This window comes from Salpingoeca rosetta (assembly GCF_000188695.1).
Source record: "Salpingoeca rosetta unplaced genomic scaffold supercont1.32, whole genome shotgun sequence".
NCBI classification, from domain to species: domain Eukaryota; class Choanoflagellata; order Craspedida; family Salpingoecidae; genus Salpingoeca; species Salpingoeca rosetta.
The window spans coordinates 559609-583964 of NW_004754902.1; the positions used below are offsets into that span (position 1 = coordinate 559609).

General features: G+C 55.0%; 5 protein-coding genes across 5 annotated transcripts in view; 2 read left to right on the forward strand and 3 right to left on the reverse strand.

The window, feature by feature from the left end:
- PTSG_10089 (TKL protein kinase) overlaps nt 1-4105 on the reverse strand; it is a gene marked incomplete at both ends in the record, with an annotated part of 5121 nt that extends 1016 nt beyond the window's left edge. The window contains 4 exons of the mRNA XM_004988943.1: nt 225-310; nt 638-3609; nt 3648-3881; nt 3928-4105. Coding sequence (XP_004989000.1) covers nt 225-310; nt 638-3609; nt 3648-3881; nt 3928-4105 — 3470 coding nt within the window. The remainder of the gene's footprint in view (nt 1-224; nt 311-637; nt 3610-3647; nt 3882-3927) is intronic.
- A 234-nt stretch (nt 4106-4339) lies between these two features.
- Nucleotides 4340-10789, forward strand: PTSG_10090 (CAMK/CAMK2 protein kinase). Its single transcript, XM_004988944.1, has 12 exons — nt 4340-4626; nt 4971-5065; nt 5349-5408; nt 5707-5900; nt 6713-6812; nt 7092-7312; nt 7648-7809; nt 8157-8304; nt 8471-8534; nt 8706-8800; nt 9471-9576; nt 10000-10789. The coding sequence occupies exons 1-12, from the start codon at nt 4556-4558 to the stop codon at nt 10121-10123; spliced, it is 1440 nt and encodes a 479-aa protein (XP_004989001.1). The 5' UTR covers nt 4340-4555; the 3' UTR covers nt 10124-10789.
- A 9-nt stretch (nt 10790-10798) lies between these two features.
- Nucleotides 10799-12374, reverse strand: PTSG_10091 (uncharacterized protein). The gene has a single exon (XM_004988945.1). The coding sequence runs from the start codon at nt 12103-12105 to the stop codon at nt 10984-10986; it is 1122 nt and encodes a 373-aa protein (XP_004989002.1). The 5' UTR covers nt 12106-12374; the 3' UTR covers nt 10799-10983.
- A 251-nt stretch (nt 12375-12625) lies between these two features.
- PTSG_10092 (uncharacterized protein) lies at nt 12626-19852 on the reverse strand. Its single transcript, XM_004988946.1, has 17 exons — nt 19511-19852; nt 19142-19202; nt 18596-18672; nt 18270-18375; nt 17954-18033; nt 17560-17614; nt 17198-17291; nt 16805-16887; nt 16405-16453; nt 15975-16099; nt 15608-15719; nt 15182-15359; nt 14829-14913; nt 14459-14568; nt 14067-14148; nt 13204-13287; nt 12626-12834 (listed from the first exon to the last, which is right to left on the reverse strand). The coding sequence occupies exons 1-17, from the start codon at nt 19823-19825 to the stop codon at nt 12719-12721; spliced, it is 1812 nt and encodes a 603-aa protein (XP_004989003.1). The 5' UTR covers nt 19826-19852; the 3' UTR covers nt 12626-12718.
- Nucleotides 19853-19981: 129 nt separating this feature from the next.
- Nucleotides 19982-24301, forward strand: PTSG_10093 (uncharacterized protein; the record flags this gene model as incomplete). Its single annotated transcript, XM_004988947.1, has 9 exons — nt 19982-20035; nt 20391-20453; nt 20674-20824; nt 21020-21271; nt 21535-21774; nt 22066-22271; nt 22457-22648; nt 22876-22908; nt 23213-24301. 9 exons carry the CDS (start codon nt 19982-19984, stop codon nt 24299-24301), a joined length of 2280 nt encoding a protein of 759 aa, XP_004989004.1.
- Between the last annotated feature and the right edge of the window lie 55 nt (nt 24302-24356).

A 24356-nucleotide genomic window follows, 5' to 3' on the forward strand; every position in this document is an offset into this window, starting at 1 on the left:
AGTGCGGCGGTCATGGGGTGATAGGAAGGTTTGGGGGGGGGGGAGGAGATTCAAAACAGGCGCCACGTGCGTGAATTATTGTGAGCGTGCATGTGTGTATGGTGGCACGACTTGCGCGAACGTGCTTTCACAGCGATGTGCGGGACAAGGAATCCACATGCACGTGCAAGTACACAAATGCAAGTGCACACACACACACACACACACACCATACAACAACGCACCTGTGCAACTGGCCGAGGCTGTGGATAAATGCCATGCCATTGGCCACATCACGAAGGAGCTGCAGTTTCAAGTCCCACACCACCTGCTGACACGTCTTGCCACTGCCGCACACGGCATCCGCAGCACTCGTTCCACCTTGGCCGTGACTGTTGCTGTGTGCATGGGTTGTGGAGAGGAGTGGTGTCGTGTCACCACCATCATACTCGTGTTCGTTGTTGTTGTTGTTGTTGTTGTTGTTGTTGTTGTTGTTGTTGTTGTTGTTGTTGTTGTTGTTGTTGTTGTTGTTGTTGTTGTTGTTGTTGTTGTTGGCAGCACTGTTGTGGGTTTCGTGCCCACCAAAACCGCTGTTGTGCTGGTGGTGGTGTAGGAGCTGCGGTTGCTGCGAGACAAAGGCGCGGTGGGCATCGAGTACGTCGCACATGTTGCGTGCAAGCAACTGGCGCAGCGATCCCATCGCCACATACTCCAGCACCAGGAACGGGCTGCCGTTGGGGTCTGTGCCTGCGCCAAAGAACCGCACCACGTGCGGGTGCCGTGTGCGCTGCAGAAACTCCACCTCTTTCTCAAACTCCAGCACCGTTGTTGGGTCAAACAGCGTCACGTTCTCACGAAGGATTTTCACGGCAACCGTGAGCGTCTCCCAGCGCGCCTGCCACACCTCTCCAAACGCGCCCTCGGACCCGGCATCAATGCGGTGCAGCAGCGTCAACTCATCATAGCCAATCTCCCACGCCTTCTTCAGCGCAATCACCTCCTCCTCCTTCTCGCTCAGCAGCTGTCTGTTGAGCTCGTTCTCCACCTCCAGCCCTCTGCGGCGGCGGCGGTAGTGCCTGTAGACCAGGGCCATCGCAATTACGAGCAGGGCCGTGCATGCAAGCACGATGCCCGCAATGGCAGAGGAGGAAAGTCTGTCGGGTACGCACGCACCGTTGCGCTGCGTGAACTGCGACGAGCAGCGGCAGCGGAAGTCGTATGTCAGCTCCCGCGTGATGACGGTTGTGTCAACAACATCGCGCACCTCTGCGCTGCCCAGGTGCAGCGTGCAATCGACGGAGCCGTGGTTGATGAGCAGGATTGGGATGCGCTCGCTGCTCTGGAGCAGGTCTGCCAAGTCCTCTGTCCAGAACGACCGCGGGCTGACGACAACGGGCTGCGTTTCAACAAGTTCGATGCGCCGCAGCCACCCGTTCTCTGATAGATCAAGCAGGTTCAGCCTGGCGAGACACGTGGAGATGAGGGCGCCAATGTCCACGGCGCTGACGGCGGTGGAGCGGCGTACGCGTTGCGCAACGAGCACACGTGATCCCCACGCCGTGCACAGTGGCGGGCGAAGGGGGAGGCGTGTCTGGCTGATGTCCAGCACATCCACGGAGAGCACGTGCATACGCTCCAGCTTCACGCAGCCAGAGACGTTGAGGGAGGCGAGGCTGTGTGGAGCAGACAGCTCAAGCAGGTGGGCGTTGTCCTGCAGAGAGAGAGTGTGGAAGCGTTTTCCAGGGCACAGTTCCATGCGCGTGTACCCGGTGTTGAAGAGCCCAAGCTCGCCCACGTCCTCAGCCAGCAGCTTGCAGAGCACGATGAGGGGTGCCGTGACGTCTGTCATGCCAGGCCACCCGAGGCGAAGGCGGTGCAGTCGCAGGTTCTGCTGCGCGCTGAACTGCACAAACGCCGGGGGCAGCGCGACGTTTGTCAGGTCCACGTCACTCAGGTGGGGCGGGGCGGTGATGGGCGATGTACCAGTTGCTGCACCGTGGTTGTGGTTGTCAGCCGGGTGATCACGGCGCTGCCTGCCGTGGGCACTGGCAGCAGCAGCAGGAGCAGTGGCAGGAGCAGCAGCACGGATAACATTACCAGCACTAGCAGCACTAGCAGCACTAGCAGCACTAGCAGCACTAGCAGCACTAGCAGCACTAGCAGCACTAGCAGCACTGCTGTTTCGCTTACTTTCACTATGCTGCTGTGGGTCAAACACGACTCTGGAGAGCACGCGGCCGCGTGGGCCGACTGGCGCTGAAATTTCCACGCGCCGCAGGTCCCGCAGTGCCAAAATGGAGAGCACGTCGATGGTTGGGATGGCGTGATCGCGCATGCGCAGCGTCTGCAGGTTGGGTGCGGTCGTGACGTCAGGCAGAGTGGTAATGGGGTTGTGATTGACGTCAAGGAGGGTGAGGTTGGGAAGCACGGCGCCTTGCAGGGGAAGGTGGGTGAGTTGGTTGTCGCCAAGGTACGCGGCAAAGAGGTTTGGCTTGTTGTGAAAGAAGGTGGCGGGTAGGGCTGTGAGGCGGTTGAAGCTGAGCGTGAGCAGCCGCAAACGCGTCGTCGACGCAACCAGGTCATCTGGCACGGCTGTGAGGGCGTTGCGGCCCAGACCCAAGTTTTCGAGTGACGTCAGATCGCGCAGGATGCCACGTGGCAGTGACGTCAGCCGGTTGCGGTTCAGGTAGAGGCTGCGCAGCGTGGATAGGCCCCTGAACGTGTCCACGTGCAGCGTGCCAAACGGGTTGCCGCTCACGCTGATGTAGTGGAGGGCGGGCAGGGGGCGGAACAGCGCCGTGGGCAGCGAAGTCAGGCGCGTGTCGAAGAAGGTGACGCGTTTCAGGATTCGGCACGCATCAAGAAGGTGCGGTGGCACGGCGACGAGCGGGTTGCGGTCAAAGCCGAGGATGCGCAGGCTGGTGGCGGCGGTGAGCAGCCCTGCCGGGAGGGAAGTGAGGTCGTTGTCTTCGAGGTAGAGGCGCGTGAGGTTGCGCTGCGTGGCGAAGATGGTCGGGTGCAGGCTGGTGATGTGGTTGCGGTTGAGCTCGAGCAGGGAGAGCCCCGTGAGGGCGTGGAATGCCGTTGCGTCGATGGCTGCAATCTGGTTGGAGCGGAGGCCAAGCCCTTGCAGCTGCGGTGTGTCTGCAAACGCGTGTGCAGGGACGGCGGTGATGAAGTTGTCGGTGAGGTTGAGCACGCGCAGCTGCCGCATGCCCTGCAACATGCCTGGCGGGAAGGCGACCAGGCTGTTGTTGCGTGCATCCAACACCTCCAGCTTGGACAGCGGGTGTGCGCCGGCCTGGATGGTGAAGAGCTGGTTGTTGCTGAGGACGAGGGTGTTGAGGTTGGCGGCGGAGGCGAGGATGGCCGGGTTGAAGGTGATGGCTACGAGGCCCTGGATTGTGAGGGTGGTGACGCTGGACCAGTCGGCGCTGTCCATCACCCATCTGAGATCGTCCGCGTAGACGGTGCCGCGGAAGAGGAGCCAGGCTGGCTCGTATGCGGCCACGATGCCCTGCAGCGCAGCCGCGGCGGTGCTGGTGGGTGGCCGGCTGATGACTGCGGGCTCTGGGTTGCGGAGATTGAACACGACGATCATGGGTCGGCTGCGGCGGGCCGGTTCCTCCACTTCGCATCGGCCCAGCAGCAACAGGAAGATGGAGCACCTGAACGGCGGAAGCGACGATGGCGGTGTTGTTGTTGTTGTTGTTGTTGTTGTTGTTGTTGTTGTTGTTGTTGTTGTTGTTGTTGTTGTTGTTGTTGTTGTTGTTGTTGTTGTTGTTGTTGTTGTTGTTGTTGTTGTTGTTGTTGTTGTTGTTGTTGTTGTGTCAGCTCTGCGAAGGCGATTGACGACGGGGTGAGGTGTGCCGCAGAAGTGGTCCACAGCCAGTGTGAGTGCGCTGATGTTCAGGTGCATGGCAGGGTTGTGGGCAGAACTCTGAGTACTGGGCTGCTGCATGCGCATGACGCTCTGAAGCTGATGGCGTGCGGCAGCACATGCGTCATCATGCTGTTGGTGCTGTTGGTGCTGTTGCTGCTGTTGCGTCACCGACTCTGCTGCTCCTGCCACCAGCACACAGCAACAGCACACAAGAACGACCGCGCCCAAACGGGCTCGCAGCATCTGTGCGCGCGTGTGTCGGTGTGTGTCGGTGTGTGTCGGTGTGTGTTGTGTGTTGTGAGTGGGCAGTGTCTGTGCTTGGAAGCGAAAGTCTGTCTGTGTGCATGTGTCTGAGTGCGAGCATGCACGCGTGCGCACCAGTCCACAAGCAAGTGCGCGCTGATTGATTGATTGTCGTTGCTGGAGCTGTGTGAAGTACGGAAAAGCATATGACATCATTCGCCAATTATCAATCGCACTGAGTTGGCTTGTTGTTCTCGTTGTTGTGCGCCACCACCACCACTCTCTCTCTCGCTTCGTGTTCTTTGTTTTGCTTGACCACACACACACACGCACGCACACATCCCACCTCAGTACCTCGGCCGCTGTTGTTGTCTTGTCCTCCCCTCCACCCTCGGGCTTCTTTGCTTCTTCTACGCTCCTTCGTTGCGTGGCCGCCTTGACTTACTGACCATGGAAACTGAAACCAGCTTCTTCGACCTCTACGACGTCGACCTCAAGGACAAGCGCTCCGTGATTGGAAAGTGCGTGCGATCGGTTTTGTTTTCGGGGTTGTGTCGCAATGGAACGTCACAACAAGAAAACAACAGTAGAAATGGGGGTGTGGTTGGAGCTGTGGGGTGGGATGCTCTCGGTGTTAGAGGCACGCTGGCGGTGTGGTGTAGGTGTCTTACTGAGTGTGTCACCGAGATGAACCCGTTTCTCACACGTGGAATCGGCCTGTTGTTGCTGTTCTTGTCGTCATCGTTGTCATTGTTGTGCTGTTGTCGTCGTCGTGTGGGTGTGCTGATGTCTTCGTGTGTTGTTACGCGTGTGCCTTTGCGCGTCTCGGTTGATGTTTTGTGTGTGGTCGCCGCCCATCAAACAGGGGAGCGTTCAGCACGGTGCACCGCTGTGTCAACAAGCGGACTGGCGAAGTGTGCGCCGTCAAGGTGATTGCCCTCAAGAGCCTCAGATCTTCAGGTGCGTGAGGTTGTGCAGTACTTTGTGTGTGTGTGTGTGTCTGTCTGTGTTGTGTCTGTATTGTATGTGTTTGTACTGTGTGTTTGTTTGTCTGTGTACTTGGCTGTCTGTGTACTTGTTTGTACTTGTGTGCGTGTGTCATGTGTGTGTGTGTGTGCGCCTTGTGCGTTGGATACTTTTTTCCAAGTGTGTGCTCTGTGTGGCACTCGCCATATGCGATCGTTTCTTCGATCTTCCCTTTTGCTGCTCACGCATCAATAATGATCATGCGCCCGCCCTGCAGAAATCAACAAGATTAAGCGGGAAATCGGCATCTGCTCCAGTTTGCAACACGAACACATTGGTGAGAATGCTCGTCCAACGTGAACCAAGTCAATGTTGTTCTGACGCTTGTATGGGGTTAACATCACATCACGCTGTTTCCTTTGTGCGTTTACTGTTGCTTGGTTGCTGCTTTCACTGCTGCGAGCGACGTGTTGTCTCTGCATATTGCACACTCTGCATATTGCACACAACTCTCACTAGTGCTGTGAGAGAGACCTTCCGAGCTCACTGCCACGTCACCTCCCGCCTCGTTCCCCTCACTACGCACTGCCTCTGGTGGCGGTGTTGTTGCTGCTGCTGCTGCTGTTGTGTTGCAGTGTCTATGCGGCGTGCCTTCCGCGACGAGTCGCACTTCTACCTCGTGTTTGAGTACGTCTCTGGCGGCGAGCTGTTTGACGAGATTGTCACGCGCAAGTTCTACAATGAGAAGGACGCCAGTGCCTGCATGCACCAGATTCTCTCCGCCCTCCAACACTGCCACTCCAAGAACATCATCCATCGCGACCTCAAGGTCTGTTGTGTTGCGTGTGTGCGTTGTGTTGTGTTGTGTTGTGTGTATGCATGCGTTGTGTTGTGTTTTGGTATGCGTCTATGTGTGTTGTGTTGCGTGTGTGCATGCGTTGTGTTGTGTTGCGTGTGTGCGTGCGTTGTGTTGTGTTGTGTTGTGTTGTGTGCGTGCGTTGTGTTGTGTTGTGTGTATGCATGCGTTGTGTTGTGTTTTGGTATGCGTCTATGTGTGTTGTGTTGCGTGTGTGCATGCGTTGTGTTGTGTTGCGTGTGTGCGTGCGTTGTGTTGTGTTGTGTTGTGTTGTGTGCGTGCGTTGTGTTGTGTTGCGTGTGTGCGTTGTGTTGTGTTGTGTTGCGTGTGTGCGTTGTGTTGTGTTGTGTTGCGTGTGTGCGTTGTGTTGTGTTGTGTTGTGTGTATGCATGCGTTGTGTTGTGTTGTGTTGTGTGTATGCATGCGTTGTGTTGCGTGTGTGCGTGCGTTGTGTTGTGTTGTGTTGTGTGTATGCATGCGTTGTGTTGTGTTGCGTGTGTGCGTGCGTTGTGTTGTGTTGTGTTGCGTGTGTGCGTGCGTTGTGTTGTGTTGCGTGTGTGCGTGCGTTGCGTTGTGTTGTGTTGCGTGTGTGCGTGCGTTGCGTTGTGTTGTGTTGCGTGTGTGCATGCGTGTGTTGTGTTGTGTGTATGCATGCGTGTGTTGTGTTGTGTGTATGCATGCGTGTGTTGTGTTTTGGTATGCGTCGATGTGTGTGTGTATGTGCGTACGCATGCGCATTTTCCCTTGTCTCATCCATTTCCCTCACCTCCTTTCCCAACTCCTAGCCGGAAAACCTGTTGCTTGCAAGCAAAGATCCAAATGCGCCCGTCAAGATCACCGACTTTGGCCTTGCCGTCATCATGGAGCAAGGCCCAACATACTTTGGTTCGTCCACGATGCTGTGCACAAGTCTGTGTTTGTGTGTGTTTGTTTGTTTGTTTGTTTGTTTGTGTGTGTGTGTGTGTGTGTGTTTGTGTGCATGTGCAGATGCAGGCGCATGCAAGTGTGTATGTGAACAACAGTCGGGGAAGACACACGCTGTCCTCCTTGTCTTTGTTCGCGCACAAATACACATGCACACATGCACGCACGTATTCTTCCTCAACTCACCCTTCACCACCCCCCCCCCTACTCTCACAACTCCTCTCCCCCACAACACATCAGGGTTTGCCGGGACCCCCGGGTATCTGAGTCCCGAGGTGATTCGTCGCGTTCCGTACGACACGGCGGTGGACGTATGGGCCTGTGGCGTCATCCTGTACATTCTTCTGGTTGGCTACCCGCCGTTTTGGGAGGAGGACCACCAGAAACTCTATGCGCAGATCAAGAACTGCCAGTACGACTTTCCTTCGCCGGAGTGGGACTCCGTCACCACTGCAGCCAAGGTGCAGATCGTGGTCGTGGTGATAGTGATGATGATGATGATGATGATGATGATGATGATGATGATGATGATGATGATGATGATGATGATGATGTGTGTATGTGTGTGTGTTTTTACATGTATATGTGTGCATGTGCATGTGTGCGTGATCACAGAGATGTTGAGTTTGAGGGACGAGTCGTAACACAGCAACAATGCAACCGCACACACACACACACACACACACACACACACACACACACACACACACACACACACACACACACACACACACACACACACACACACACACACATAACGCATACGCCACCGCCCCGCCCCCTTGCCGTTGGTCAGGAATTGATCAAAGCGATGCTTGAGCCAAATCCAAAGCGCCGCCCAACGGTGCAAGAGCTGCTCCAGCATCCCTGGATCGCGCGGCGCGACGTCCCCGGCAGCGTGCACCGTCAGGCCACGCTGGAGGAGCTGAAGAAGTTCAACGCCCGCCGCAAGCTCAAGGTAGCGGCCGTGGTGGTCATGGTGTTGTTGTTGTTGTTGTTGTTGTTGTTGTTGTTGTTGTTGTTGTTGTTGTTGTTGTTGTTGTTGTTGTTGTTTGTTGTTTGTTGTTGTTTGTGTTTTTGTTTTTGTGTTTTTGTGTGTGTCTGTGTGCCTGTGTGTGTCTGTGTGTGGTTGTTTGCTGTTTTGTGTGTGTGTGTGTGTGTGTGCGTGTGTGTTTGTTTGTTTTTGTTTGTTTGTTCGCCCTTGCTCCTTCGTTTGTTTGGTTGTATTTTTGTCCGTGATGCTGCTTTCGTCAGTCACGAGTCCTACTCACACTTCCTCACCACCATCACCACCATCACCGCCAGGGCGGGGTCAATGCTGTGATTGGGGTGAGCAAGATGATGCGGACAATGCAGGAGGCGACGCGTGCCCTCACGCTTTCCGCCAAGAGCAAACAGGCTGCCACCGTCGCCGAGAAACAGGACACCCTTGTCCCGGCAGGCCCAGCAAAGGGTGAGCAGTGGGCGAGTGTATGGCGGAGAGGGTGATTTAGTGTGCATGTGTGTGCGTGTTTTAGTGTGTGTGTGTGTGTTGAGTGTGTGGACATCACGTCTTGCTGTTGTTTAATCACCAAGTGCTCACCTGCATCACCACTCGCCACCATCATCACGATCATTAGCGGTGCTGGAGGTGAATGACGAGCTCCTCAAGGCCGTTGCTTCTGGCGACTGGGACGCATACACGTACGTACACTGCAAATTGGTGTTGTCGCATATCACGCTCATGCTTTCCGCAGTCTGCTCTCTCCTTGATTCTCACTGGTTCGCCCGCATGCCTCCACCGTGCACACACACACACACACACACACACACACACACATGTCATCACCACCCCTGCCTTGTCGCCGTCATCAGGACCATGGTTGATCCAAACGTGACATGCTTTGAGCCCGAGGCCGCCGGCGTCCTGGCAAAGGGCCTCGCTTTCCACAAGTTCTTCTTCGATAACCGTTAGTTGTTTGTGCTACGCTGTGCATATGCTTGTGTGTGTGTGTGTGTGTGTGTGTGTGTGTGGTGGTGGTGGTGGTGGTGGTGGTGTGTGTGTGTCGTAGGTAAGGTTTCGACCTTGTATGTAATGCCAGCTCATTAGCTTTTCATAGGCGAAGCAAGCCCTAGTTCTCGTCCGGGCGAATGAACCACACGCAGTTCATTGGATAGCGAGGAAGACAATACCCGAACCAAAGGACTGTCTCTTCCTTCTGCATGGTGACGACATGGGACTTGGGTTCGCAAGCACTTTTAGAGGTAACACAATGGTCACGAGCCGGCCCAGTAAGTAGAAAAATGTGATAGTGTCACGCTGTGTTAGTTTATTAGGTCGGCAGTATTCCAATATGTTCTGATCTTACTCTCGATCAGACTAGTACCAAGTTGGAGCATACTGTTCATAAATCGGCTACAGATCGTTAAGACCGCAACTAGATTGGAGGGGAGCCCAACATCGAATCAAAAGATCTCGCTATAGACTAGACCGTCGGGGGTGCTCGGTATGAGGTGAGTGTATCTATCTCTGTACATATTTGACACACGCGCGCGACGCACGCACACACACGCACACACACACACACACGCACACATACCCCCCCCCCCCCCACAACAACGCGCACACATAACCGTCAGGCTCGCCGAACGCGGACAAGATGAAGACGACTCTCCACGATCCGGCCGTACAAATGTTTGGCGACACCGCCATTGTCACCGCCCTCCGCGTTGTCCAGTTTGTCGCGTGAGTTGGCACGCTCACCACGATGATGACGACAGTGCTGCTGGTGGTGATGATAATCACGGAGGCAAGCACAGTGGACGAGAAAGCAAGTGGGGGGGGGGGAAGGGATAATTGGTTGCTCGCTCACATCCTCCATCTCAAGCGTCCCTTGGCTCATGCGTTCCTCCTTCACTCACTGATGCTCTCCAACACTGCTTTCAACGCCATTCCTGCCGTATTCACTGCGCGCAATCGCATGAACGTACTTCGACCCCTCGACAACGACGCCTATGGCAATGCACTTATCGCCGCAACCGCAACCGCAACCGAAACCATCACCATCATCACCACCACCACTATCATCATCATCATCATCATCATTATCATCACCACCACCACTATCATCATCATCATCATCATCATCATCATCATTATCATCTACAGTGACGATGGTCCAAAGACGACACGATACGAGGAGACACGCGTATGGGTGAAGGACGCGGCGTTCAAGTTTGGATGGAAGCTCGTGCACTTCCACCGCTCCGGTGCTCACGCCACGCCAAACTGACCTGACCAACGACAATCACCATGCACCGTGGCATCCAGCAACACCATCACATATGGCGACCAGTGTCTGCAGCAGCAATTGCAGTCGTGGCATGCTACATTGCTTCCGTCTCATGCAGAAACAGCAACTCTTCCACAACAACAGTGTGTGTGTTTGGAACGTTGTGATGGTTGCGGTGTTTGCCCACTCTTCGTCCCGTTATGGCACATTGCCGGTGTCGCAGCATTCACGCGCGTGCACTTGGTGTTGTCGTCCGTGGTCCTCTGTTCGCTTCTCTGGTGTGGGAGTTCTCATCTTCCATGTTGCAATTGTGTCTTTGTTCTGGTTGTGTTTTGGTCCTGGTACTGACCGCTTAGCTGTCCCCACCCCTCCAGTGCGTGCACGTGGTGCAACCTGTCTCTCGCTTTGACTGCTTTGACTGCGAGACACGTTTGCTTGCTCGTTGTGTGTTGGAATGGTTGCGCTCTTGGGTCGTTCTTCCTTCTCTCTTGCCTTCCTGTTACGCCGTTTGTCCTTTTCTCCCTGCTCTTTGTGCTGTTGGTGTGTGTGCGTGTATGTGTGCGTTGCCTTGCATGTGTGTTTTCCTCGCCACTTTTGTTCTCTTCTCACTCTCTCAAACCGAATAAACCAACCCACGCACACTTGTGACGTGACGTGATGTCACATGACCTTTGCGTTATCATCATTGATTGATGTGGCGTCTCTATGACATGATGGTATCATGTTACGTACGCAAGCGTATAAACATGGAGATGGCGCAAGCACTCAACATGAATGGGGGGCAAAGAACAACAAAAAGAGACAAGAGACCTATGCATGTCACCCACACACACGCACGCGGAGAAGTTGTCATCTACACGCTACACGGGGCTGGAGGATGTTATGAGCGCGGCATTGGCGGTCGAGCGTGCACGTCGATGCCTGTATATCACCTGCTGCTGTGGCTGCCGCGTTGGTAGATGACGACTCGCAGCCCCGTGGGCCACGTGGGCGTCTGCGCGTTCCGGTGTCGTGGTCGTTGTTGCGGTGGATGCAAAGAACACGCGGCGGTGGCTGCTTCGGCGTCGGGAAATGTGTGGGGACGACGGTGCAACAGACGGTGCCCTGGAGGTGGACAGCAGTGATGGCGACGACGATGTTGTCTGCGATGTTGGTGCTGCTGTGCTGCGGTTCAGCGAGCATGAGATACACGTGTGCGAGAGCTGCGATGAGAAGCAGCTGGAGCTTCTCTGCGGCTGCCGCCTGTTCTTATCAATGTGGGTGCTGTTGTCGGACCGCAACATGTGCAGGCTGGCGGCCTGTGAGCGCGTGCCGGCACGGCTGCCGCAAACAGGGAAACTGTGGCTGGCAGCTGCTGTGCGTGACGACGATGGCGGTGCTGGGGTGAATGCCATGATAATGGCGCTGTCAGAGTCGCTGTCTGTGGCGTCAGACACGAAGAGGGACGTGTTGGAAGTGCGGCGGTCACCGCACGCAGCAATGGACGCCTGCGAGCTGTCGTGGCTGCTTGGGGGCGAGCACAGGCTGGGAGAAGACCCCGTCGGCGACGCCAAGGGCGAATGGCAGGAGGAACACGTGAGCACTGGAGACGGCAGCGAGGAGGAGGAAGGTGAGGAGGAGGAGGATGGCGATTGTGGCGATTGCGGCGAGAGAGAGGCTGCGGACGTGCTGGACGTGTTGAGGGCGTGCTGTTGACGCGCCTCTGCGAGGAAGGCAGCACGCGGCTTGGCAGTGAAGAGGCGCTGCCGCTTGAGCGCAGATGGGGACGTTGGTCGCGGCATCAGCTCGGGTGGCGGATGTGCGGTGTGGTTGGAGGTGAGGTCGATGGACTCCGCGTTGCTGTCGTTGTTGCTGGCGTGAACGGCATCTTGGCGATCGTCAGCCGCTGCAGTTGGGTTGTTGAGCTTCTCCAACACAGCGCGCAGGTCGAGGATGACTGGCCTGGCCCGTGTCAGGGGAGGTGGCGGGGATGGCGAGGACATCGTGGAGGCGTTAGTGGCTGGCGACGGATCTGAGGGCTGTCGCTTTGGCTTAGGGCGGCGGGTGAGGAGAATGGCCACCGTACGCTAGATGCTGGGCTGGTTGTATGCGATGCTGTCGTTGTTGGGGTGGAGGGTTGTTCTTTTGCAGGCGTTGTTGTTTCAGTTGTTGTTGTTGTTTCAGTTGTTGTGGTGGAGAGGGTTGTTCTTTTGCAGGTGTTGGTGATGATGCTGCTGTTGGTTGACAGAAAATGAGCTCATGTCACCGGCCGTCTTGGGAGGTGCACAACAAACTTACTGCTTGGAAGGACATGTGGCATCATGGCGTGGTGCGCGTCGCTTGGAACCGGCGTGGGTTGCAGTGGCTGGAAGGACTTTTGCTCGAGCAGGCAAAACTCACACCAAAAACTGACGCCCACTCGCCGAAATTTATCGAAGCTGTACATAATCATCGTCAACATTTGGTGTCAAGCTTCTTGCTTGCTTGGTCTTGCTTGCTTGCAGGCAACCAAGCCAAACCAAGCCACACACACACAAGCCGCAAATAAACAAAGCAAGCCAGTGAGAAGCAACAAGAAGTAGGTCGGTGGTGGTGCCCTTGCTTCTTGCGGTGTTGCTATGCTTGGTGGTGTGGTGTCGGGTCAGAGATGGGCTGGAGAAGCAGTTGGTCTGATGTGTCATTGGACACATCGTCACCTTCGTTGTCCACAAACTCATGGGCAGCGCGTGCACCTATCAACAAAGGCACGCGCGCACGCGCATGTGGATGTGTGCGTGCGTGTGCGTGTGCGTGCGTTTGTGTATGCATGTGTGCGTGTGTGTGCGTGTGTGTGCGTGTGTGTGCGTGTGTACGTGTGTGTACGTGTGTGTACGTGTGTGTGTGTGCGCGCATGTGAACGAGCGTGCGAATGACAGCGCATTGCTTACACCACACATATTGCAGTGTCCAACACGTTGCGGCATCGATGCCATGAACACCACCCCGAAATGCCACCAGCACCAAAACACCAACCATGCCATCGTCAGCAGCCCGAATTGCGCATCATTGTTTACACAACACCGTTTGCACCAGCATGACCGCTGACAGTAGCAGTGCCGCACCCTTCTCAATGTCGACGAAGCAGAGGGCGATGCCAGGGAAGAGCAGCATCGCCGCAATGTAGAAGAACGCATTGCGGATGTTGCCTGTGCAAGAGCGAACGTGTGCGTGTGTGTCCAGGTGTAGGGAAGGGGTGAGGTGCGCTCGCGATGTTCCAGATGCAGAACACAAGACAAAGCGAAAGCGAAAGCGAAACATACACATACACACGCACACGCGCGCGCGCACACACACACACACACACGCATACGTACACACACAAACACGCGCACACACACACACACACAGACACACACACTGCAGCACACACACACACGACACACACACAGATAACTGATCCGGATCCTTATACGAAGAGGGTCGTGGGTCTAACCTGGGCTGGAAGAGGTAAGCTCACTTGTTGAAGTTAAGGGGTCGCTCGATTTCTAAGGTGCAGTTCTTTGGCCTAGGCAGCACGTCGGAGACGGACATATCGCGCCCAGCGTCACCCATCGTGACGCCGCCTAGGCTTCCAACGAGTCGGTACCAGACAGTCCTTTAGGGTTGACGTATCGGGTAGCAACGTGTGCTGTCATAGTCAGCAATGGGGAAGACATAACCTACAAACTTGTGATGTGAGAAGTCTTATTGCGGGTGGACCGCTGACGGCATGGGTCCTCCCGTTAGGGGTTCATTCACTGCGATATCGGGTAAGTACCGTCCACAAGCCGTTATGCGTTACGACAACCCTCGCCACCGGTACGCAAGGACTCTTTTTACCAGTCTTGCGCAGGGTTGCCGGAACATCTTGATAAATTTACAAAGGTCCCTTTTTCTGGACACACACACACACCACACACACACACACACACACACACACACACACCTGTTGACAGCTGGAGGACGGCGACGACGAGCGGGCCAATCCAGCTGCTGCCACGATCCGTGATCTCATAGAACGAAAAGAACTGTGTTGACACATACACGCAAACAAGAGAGTCAGTGGGCGTAGCGTTGGTGAGAGATGGAGATGGTGCTGTGGGAAACAGTGGGCCATGTTCTGTCGACACGGAGCTACGTACAAAGACCTATGAACAAAGGCCGAAGTACCAACCAAGCACACACACAGACACACACACACACACAGGCACACAGACACACAGACACACACACACACAGACAGACAGACAGACAGACAGACACACACACACACACACAGACACACAGACACACACACACAAAAACCCCCTCGCCCTACTCGGAGGTACAAAGTGGCACCTGGCTCTCAAGTCCCGTTGGAATGAGACGCGCGAAGGTGGAGCGTGCGTATGACTGGAACGAGCCAATGTTGAAACCAAAGATGACAGCAAGAATCCACATTTCCCATCCTGGCAATGGGTTGTGAGTCAGCGTACCCGTGGTACGCAAAGAGTTTACGACGTGAAGTGAGACGACGTGCTACGTGCCAGACGGGAAGGAGAGGGGTTGTAGGTGTAGGTGTAGGTGTAGGTGTAGGTGTGCATGTGTGTGTGTGCGCGCGTGTGTGTGCAAGAGGCAGACAGGGGCATATGTACAAAGGGACAAACACACAAAGACACACGCACACGCAAATACATACACACACGCACATACACATACACGCACACACCGCGTTGAAGCCCGAATTCACTGACGCCGAAACCGATGAATCCATAGAGAGGAAGGAGAAGCGTGAAGAATGCATGAAAGATGACCTGCTCACGCCATTTGTGTGTGTGCGCGTGGTGTGTGTGTGTGTGTGTTCGCGCGTTGTGTGTGCGTTGGCAGCATTTGGTATGTTTGCGGCAATAAGAGGTGTGAATGACCGGGAGTGGTGGGCATGGAAAGTGGGCAAGCGAGCATGATGGCACCACGCGAGGCAAAGAGTGTGATATGAAGGGGATGGGGGACTTGCACACAAGATGCACACACACACACACACACACACACACGCACACACACACACACACACAGTGTGCGCACCACGTTGCGGTGTGCCCAGTTGAATGTGTTGACGGCCCTGTTCATGATCCAGTTGCCAAAGCCAGCCATGATGGGGACGAGCAGCAGCGTAACAGCGATGCCCAGCGTCTTGTTGATGCAGCCCCAGTCCACCTCCGTATTGGCAAAGAGCGCACCGACAGACGACACGAGAAACATCCTGAGTGCAATTGCAGTGGGTGGGGGATGGGGAGTGAGCGTGTGAGCATGTGAGCGTGTCTCTGTCGACGAGCAGAGAAGTGATAGTAGTGAAGCATGAAAAAGAAGGACAAGAGACCGGAAAACACGTGACGATGCACTTACACCAAAAGCATCCCTACACACACACACACACACACACACACACACACACACACACACACACACACGCACACACACACACACACACACAAACATATGATGCCGTACCCATCTGAGAGGAAGAACCAGATGACGAGAAAGATGAATGTGGTGGGCAGTCGTCGCACTTTCCTCAGCGTGTCCCACGTGCGTCGAAGTGACAGTCCAATGTACGATTGCCCTGTACACCCATGTGCATGTGCATGTGCATGTGCATGTGCATGTGCATGTGCATGTGCATGTGCATGTGAGTGCCAATGGCGCTTCTTGCCACGAGCATTCAAACCCCTTGATCAGTTCTGGGGGCCCCCATGCATTGCCTTCCTTATTCACACGCGCACAAGTACACACTCAGACAGACACACATCGACACAGGCACACACACAACGACACACGCACACAGACACACACGCACACACAAACGAATGCGTAAGACCTGGTGGGAGCGGGGGACCGGGGCGGGACTTGAGGTGCTTGAAGGTGTAGAGAGAGAAGATGAACCACCACACTCCAGCAGCAGCCACGTTCACACGATAGGCGGCGCTGGACACAACGAGGAAGCTGAATGGGGAGAGGAAGGGATGGTGGTAGACGAAGGGACGGGTAATAGTTTGTGGTGTGTACACTGTAAGTCAAGACGAACAGCCACAGCCACACACACGCACACACATACATACACATACATACATGCACATACACATACACACACACGCGCGCGCACGCACACACGCACGCACGCACGCACGCGCACACACATACATACACACACACACACGCACACAAACACACGCACACGCATGTGTGACGGATGTAAACTCAGACCCCGCGGTGTACAGAATCCATTCGTTGTGCTGAGACCGCCGCACCTGACAGGGATGGTGAGGATGAGAAGAATCACACCACCGACGTACCCAGCTGGAGGAGAAGGAAGAAGCAGCGGACATCAGGGGTAGTGGGATAGAGTTAGACGTCGAGTGGATACGTTGTTGTCACACTTGTTCAAAACAACAGCCATGCGCAACGATGTAGTGGCACACGGTGCTTGTTGTGCTGCTCACACGCATCAAGTTCACACATGCAGACTGACTGACAGACAGATAGACAGGCACACACACACACACACACACACACACACACACACACACACACACACACACACACACACACACACACACACACACACGGGCACACACACACACACATACAAGAACCCGCGCACGAGCACAAGACAACCATGCATGGCCCCGTTCTTCCCCTCGCACTGACCAGCAAAGCCGTAAGCGCTGATTTCGCCGAGTTTCTTCAGTTTGAGGACCGTGCGGGCAACGGGGTCCGACTCAGCCACAACCCTGCCGGATTGCGTGTACGTGGACATGTACGTGTATGTGTGTGCGTGCACGTGTGCGTGTACGTGTGTGTGTGTGCATGCACATGTGTGCGTGTACGTGTGTGTACGTGTACGTGTGTGCGTGCATGTATGTGTGCGTATGTACGCGTGTGCGTGTGAAGAAAGAAACGTGCGGCCGTCCATATGCACATGCACATGAACATGAGACACAGCTCGACAAACACACACGCAACAAACGGTGACCGCACACGATCACAGGCGGTCGCAAATACACACACACACACACACACACACACAAGACTGAGGCTCACTCATAGTGGTTGTCTGCAAGAAGGGGCAGCCAAGCGTTGGCGAGCGCAATGCACAGGCCGTAAAGCACGTTTGATACAATTAGGAAGACGCCACCTGCAGTGCACGCACGTGATGTTAGCTTGTCATGAACATGGTTGTTCGCAGTTGCGTAAATCACAGGCAGATGCAAGGATACGCACTAGCGTCAAACAAACCGTTTTCACATGTAAACACACACACACACACACTCTCTCTCTCTCTCTCTCTTCATCTCTCCCTCTCTCTGCCTGTGCCTTGCTTTCTCTCTCTCAGATCACACAGCCTGAGCCAGGAATATCATTTGCTGCCCTGCCCTTCTCCACCAGTGGCGTTGGACGCGTACCGAGCCACCACACGTCTGACGTTGCCGTAATGCACAGAATGCATGAAGCTGCTCCCTGATGTGATGATGATGATGATGATGATGATGATGATGATGATGATGATGATGATGATGATGATGATGATGATGATGATGATGATGATGATGATGGTGATGATGATGATGATGATGATGGTGATGATTACAGTTGTTGTGGTTGTGGTGGTAAAGTGGTGATGATGGTAATGTTCACATTTGCACAGCAGCTTGACACATAAAACTCACAATACCGTTCTACAGACATACGTGCAAGGCACATTTCACGCACATGACACGAAAGGCACACACACATACACACATACATACAAGCATTAGCACGGCGACATTTGCACACATATGTGGCGGTTTCACTTGCCAGTGTCGACGTGAGCATGAGCAACTTCTTGCGCAGAGGACCGTAGTCACCCAGCGTCCCCAAACAGATGTATGCAATGGCTGATGCACAACAACCAATACAGGTGGCATGGATGGAGCAGTTATACAAAGATGCAAAGGAGCGCGCACACACGTACACATACAAATATACACACACATACACATACACATACACACACGTGTGCTCATTTGCATGCACACACATACGTATGCCAACGCACCCGCATCACATCTCACGCGCAGGATCACGTTCGCCTCACACACAAAAGCAGCCCCAGTGTCATCAGGCCACGCACTCTGAAAGATAACGGAGAAGCTGATAAAGAGGGAGGCGTAGGAGGTGGGGTCAAGATGGCTGCCGAGAAAGTTGACGCGAAGATTGAACTCCGTGCGCCCGTCCGCCTGGGTGGCAGCAGCAGTTGTGGTGGTGGCAATGATGATGGTGATGGTGGTGGGCGGGGGTGGGGAGTAACAGACAGGAGCATGAGAAGTGTGCTTGTGCCGGCCACCAGCACGGGTGTCCATCGTTCACGGGAAATGCCATACACACAATCAAATCGACGCACATCCACACACGAGCAACAATGATCGAAGCAGAAAGCCACGCGTGTTGTTGCTTTACCAGAAGGCATGACTCCGGCCGATCTGGTTTTCCTTCGCAGAGCCCATTCACGCACGTGTCGGCGCAGCTGGAGATGCCTGTGCAAACATACATGTGTGCATTTGTACATGCGCGCACGTGTGTGTATGTGTGTGTGTGAGGGTGTGAAGCGTGTGTGTGTGTGTGTGAAGCGTGTGTGTGTGTGTGTGTGTGTGTGTATAGCGTGTGAGGGTGTCATCAGGCTGCAATTGTCCCTGGGTGAAGGATCTTTGCACCACCAGGGCTGGGTGCTTGTGTTCTGTTGCGTCATGCACGGAGCATCTGTTGTTGTACAAGCAAACATGTCGCACGCACACGCACGCACACGCACGCACACACGCACACAGAGGGACACTGTGCATGCAGAAACAACAACGACAGCACACACAAAGACATTCATTCACACACAGAGATATCGTACAAGCAGAAACAACGACAACAGCAGCATCCACAAAGACGCTCATTCACGCACACACCACACACACACACACACACATACACACAAAGCAACAAAAAGAGACGGCTCACCCTTTCGAACAAAGTCCAGGTATGCAAACTGGGATGTGCTGTTTGGAAACGCCTGCAGAATCTGTGCGTACAATGCAGCCAGTTCGGAAAGGGCAGTGGAACCACCAACTGATGTGAACACGTGATCATCACATCAAGCAACAAGCAAGGCAAGCAAGCTATCACAAATTTGCAAGCAAACGGATGAAATGCAAAATCAGACAGGAACGGACTCCAGTGTCAAGCTCGGCACTCCTGCGGGATTCATTTGCACGTTTGCTCCCCATCTCAGGCAAACACACTCACACGCACACACGCAGACACACACACACACACACACAAAGGGAGTTTCATGCACGTATACACGCTCAAGTGCACTTCGCTGCGCACCATTGTGGTGTTGGTGATGAGGTTTGGGCACATGTCAGGGAAGCCTGCGTGCTCAAGCGCCAAGGCTTGAAGCAGCAGCGGCAGGTACCCGCCCACAACAACGGTGGCGTATGCGCTGTTGGCCCAATCAAATGCGTACCACGCCCTCAGCTCTTTGCGATCAGCAACGGGATCTGTGCTGTCCCCGCCTCTGTTGCTCTCATCCACATCGTCAGTGTCCACAGCGGCTGCTTCCACCACCTCGCCATCACCATCACCACCAGCATCATCACCGCCAGCGATCATCAAGGCACTCCTCTTGCCGTTTGCTGGCATGATGTTTGTTGTTGTGTTTGCGGTTTGTTTGAGTGAAGACTGAAGTCAGTCGATGATTCGATTGGTGGAAGATTTCAAGCAATCTTCTTCCGCCAAACTTTTGAATCGACAGACGCTGCAAAGACTGCACACAACAACAAGCACACGAAAGACACGATGGCGACCAGCACGACCACCATTGCTAGCAGTGCGCGTGGATCGCCCGCGCCAGTGAGTAGCTTGGGGCTTGCTTGCATTCTCACTCTTGTCGATCAGTCTCTCTTGTCGATCAGTCTCTCTTGTCGATCAGTCTCTCTTGTCGATCAGTCTCTCTTGTCGATCAGTCTCTCTTGTCGACTTGGTCAACACAAGCTGCGCTTGCTTTTGTGCATGCAACCCTGTTCATTTCTTTCCCCGCACCTCTTCCATCCACGAACGCCTGCCTGTATCCGCGCGCGCGCACACACACACACACACATACACGTGTACACACACACACACACACACACACACACACACACACACACACACACAGCTCATCCCAGCTCACGGCATCACGTGTTTCGTGGCCTGCATTCATAACTAGTCGCTGCAGCAGGGCGAACAGGAACAGGGCCAGGACATGCCAAGAACGCTCAGCAGAGCCGAGGTGGGTTCTTGTTCGGCCATCATGCGTGTATGTATGTATGTATGTATGTATGTATGTATGTATGTATGTATGTATGTATGTATGTATGCATGTGTGTATGTATGTATGCACGTACGTGCGTGTGTATGCGCATTTGCGCGTGTACTCTTGTCAACACGAGCGATGTAATACAACCATCTCTCGGCTCACACTTGCTTGTTCTTGTGCCGCCTCCACGTAGACGGACGTCTTGCGGCGCTGCTTAGCCTTCTTGGGCTTCCGCCTCCTGATCATTGAGGCAACAAGGAATGCGTTGACCAGGGATGAGAAGAGAGCTTTGGCCAGCAAAGAGAGCGCTGTCTCGCTGGAAGATGTCATTCGCGATGCATCGGGTTGGTGCCTTGTGTCTTGCGCCCCCCTACATGTCATTGACAAGCACATCTTGCCGTGTATACGTGTTGCCATGTCTTGTGCCGTGCTACATGTCAACGTATGGCAGGTGCGCAGTGTTCATGCATTGTTGTGCAGTCCTTGTCTGTTTCAGCGCCCGCTCACGCTGTCCCGCACACGAACGCGCCACAAACCAGAATCGGACGAGGCCTTTGCTGCCCGCTACCCTGAGGGCGTCAATTTCAAGTGGGTGGACCTCCAGCAGCAGTTTAAGCGCATTCCGTATCGCGTTCATGAGGTCGCTGAAATGCTCCCGGATGATCTGAAACGGAAGCTTGAGGCAGCCATCAGCAGCTTTGATGAAGCGACTGTTGAGGCCGCGTTGAGGAGGGTTGGTGCCATGTGTGCAGCCCCAACGATTGACAGCAACCTCAAGCAGCAGCGCGCAGGTACGATGGCCGCAGCAACACGACACACATGCATGCACATTCTTGCACAAGTTGGAGCACAGACACGCGAGTGCTTGCTGACGTGTGTACCTGCGTTGCACACACACATTGGCACACATTCAGACACACCCTGACCCTTACAAACATACACACACCCTTACCCTTACCCTTACATACATACACGCACATACACACCCTTACCCTTGCATACATTCGTACACATACATACACCCTTACATTCACGTACACACGCACACGTGCAGACCTGTGGCGGCCGCTTGCGCCAAGCGAAGTGGGAAAGATTGCCAGAAGCTTGGCGACACCGCGCAGCCAGGCTTCGACCTCATCGGCCCGGTCTTGGAGCCGCAAGTCAGCAACCATGGCTGAGAAGAGGACGATTGTCATGAACGACCGGATGTTTGGCGAAGTGGATGCACGCGTGTTCCGTGCCACGAAGAGGATCAAGGACGAGTTGACCGCCAGCGTCGCCTCCTGCACCAAAAGTGCGTTTGCTACTCTGTGCTTGTACTGCACCACACAAGGTGGTTGTGTTTGTGTTGGCTCACGTGCGTGTGTATCAATGTGCACTACGAAGGTGTGTGTGTGTGTGTATGTGTGTGTGTGTGTGTGTGTGTGTGTATGTGTGTGTGTGTGTGTGTGTGTGTGTGTGTGTGTGTGTGTGTGTGTGTGTGTGTGTGTGTGTGTGTGTGTGTGTGTGTGGAGGGGGAAGGGCTTTCTTGTGCCACTTTCTTGAATTCCGAAGCTTATCGTATTATTCACTGTCATTTGATCAGCATTGCCCAAGCTGAATTTGAAGTACGAAAGCCTCTTCCTGATGGAATTCAGCCACTACCTGCAGCGCTACTGCGGTCAGCGCGAGTGGACACGCACTCTGCACTTCTTCACGCAGGCGCCATTCAAAGACAATCCGGCTTATGCCGTGGACCTGTGCGTGACCAATGGCAGCGGAGACCCTTATGTCTTCAACCTCATCTTCGAGGTAAAAACACTCTCGCACACACACGCACACCCACGCACACACACATGCGTGCACATACATGCACACCCGCTCTCATTACACACGCACACGCATGCTCCGCGCACTCACACGACGTGTCATGCTTCCTTCGCAGCACTCACTCACTCACACACATTCTGTCACGATTCATGTTGTTCTCGATGCAGTTCAAGAGCAGTGGCCTCCCGCTTGACGAAGTGGAGGCCATGGCGCAGCTGGACGAATACGCGTCACATGCCACGAAGGCGCTCCCACGCCGCGCTGTTGGGCTGCCCTTCCCCTTTGGCATCACTGTCACTGGCGACACCGTCAATGTCTTCGCATATGTCTTGACCCGCGACCACCAGGATCTGGAAAAGGTAACAGCGTTGTGTGCTGTGTTCCTTCGTGTGCGTGTGTGCACGTGCGTGTGTGTGTGCATGTGCTTGCGTGCATCTGAATGCATGAATGTGTGTGTGTGCGTGTCAATGCTTGATTTGAATGCGTTTCCTGCGTGTCAGCTTTCTTCACTTCTCACCCTGTTGTGCGCTGTTTGTGTACGACACACGATGTGCGCGCGTGTGTGCGCGTGTGTAAATGCCTTCAGATTTATCGCATCCCGCTTCTCAAAGACGCGGAGGTGTGAACACATGCATGCGTTTACGTTTGTTTGCGTGTGTGCATGCGTGTGTCCATCACGTATTTCTGAGCAACGACATGACTCTTTCATCCCCTGCTTGCCACGTGCTCCTGCGTCTTGCTGCGTTCTCTCTCTGTCTCTCTCTCTGTCTGTCTGTCTGTCTGTCTGTCTGTCTCTCTCTCTCTCTTTTTATCTCGCACGTGTGTGTGTGCCTATGGCTTGGTCTTGCTTTTGGTTGTGTCTCCCCTTGACTCATGCATGTGCGTGCCACATGCTGCTGCGCTGCCACGGGTTGCACTGCCAGATTGAGATCATGCCGGCCATCCTCGACGTCCTGCTGAGCAAGGAGCGCATCGCCTATTTCCAGGCCCTGTCCCGCCACATGGACGGCAAGAGCTCCGACAACGCCAGCGACACCAGCGACGCCGGCGACGCCACGCATCAGCTGGCACTGCTGCACCTGGGCGATGGCGATGGCGATGGCGCTGGTGATGGCGATGGCGATGGCGACACCAGCGACGCCGGCGACGCCACGCATCAGCTGGCACTGCTGCACCTGGGCGATGGCGATGGCGATGGCGCTGGTGATGGCGATGGCGATGGCGATGGCGGTAGTGGTGGCGCGGACGCGTATGCGTGCCCACCGCTGTACGGCGTTGCGAGGAAGGACTGGCCGTGCGAGGAGAGCGCTCTAGCCGAGCACCGTCTGTTCGTCACCAGATTCTACGCGCCGCAGCCCAACGTGCGCATCTTCAACAGCCGCGTGCTCAAGGAGGTGCCAGAACGCGACGCAGACAACATCCTGAACGCCTGGGAGATTGCCCATCCGAGCCTCAACGTCGTGCGCGTCGGCCCCATGCCCCAGGGCCAGTGCGTGCTCGATGCCCCTTACCTTGGCAAGACGTGGGTGGACCAGCGGCCAACGCGGATTGAGCAGATTGACGAGCCTGTGGAACAGCTGCTGCGCCTGCTGCGCAAAGGGCTGTGCCACACGGACACGCGGTGTGAGAACCTGACGATTGGTCCGGGTGGGCGTTGCAGCTTCATCGACTTCGACATGACCCAGGACCTGGGCACGGATCTGCCCTCCGACCTCGTCACGGACTACCTGGAGAGGCCAGCGCGCGTGTTTGTTCATGGGTCCTTCGGAAAGAGGGAGGAGGGTGATGATTTCGAGTCCCTGATGTTCTCATGGGCACGAGCACGCTTCACGGGCGCAAGCATGTTTAGTGGCCGAGAGTTTGCTCAGCAGGTTTTCTGTGCGCGGGAGCGTGTTGTTGAGCTGCTGACGAAGGAGCGGGGCCGGCTGTTGGCGGAGGGGGCCGACGACGCGATTGTGCACCGTGTCGACGCCGCCATCCACAGGTGCGAGAGGGCCACCCTGTTTGCCTGATGGTTGCACTGAGCGATGATGTTTGATGGTGATCGATGGCGGTAGTGGTGATGGT

Coding starts and splice junctions, on each gene's coding strand:
- PTSG_10090 (XM_004988944.1), top strand. CDS start 4,556: ATGGAAACTGAAACCAGCTTCTTCGACCTCTACGACGTCGACCTCAAG. Junction 7,313..7,647: donor CCGTCACCACTGCAGCCAAG/GTGCAGATCGTG, acceptor GCCGTTGGTCAG/GAATTGATCAAAGCGATGCT. Junction 8,305..8,470: donor CCCGGCAGGCCCAGCAAAGG/GTGAGCAGTGGG, acceptor CACGATCATTAG/CGGTGCTGGAGGTGAATGAC.
- PTSG_10091 (XM_004988945.1), bottom strand. CDS start 12,105: ATGTCCTCGCCATCCCCGCCACCTCCCCTGACACGGGCCAGGCCAGTC.
- PTSG_10092 (XM_004988946.1), bottom strand. CDS start 19,825: ATGCCAGCAAACGGCAAGAGGAGTGCCTTGATGATCGCTGGCGGTGAT. Junction 18,034..18,269: donor CTTCTCCGTTATCTTTCAGA/GTGCGTGGCCTG, acceptor GTTGTGCATCAG/CCATTGCATACATCTGTTTG. Junction 15,720..15,974: donor CGGTCCCCCGCTCCCACCAG/GTCTTACGCATT, acceptor ATGGGTGTACAG/GGCAATCGTACATTGGACTG.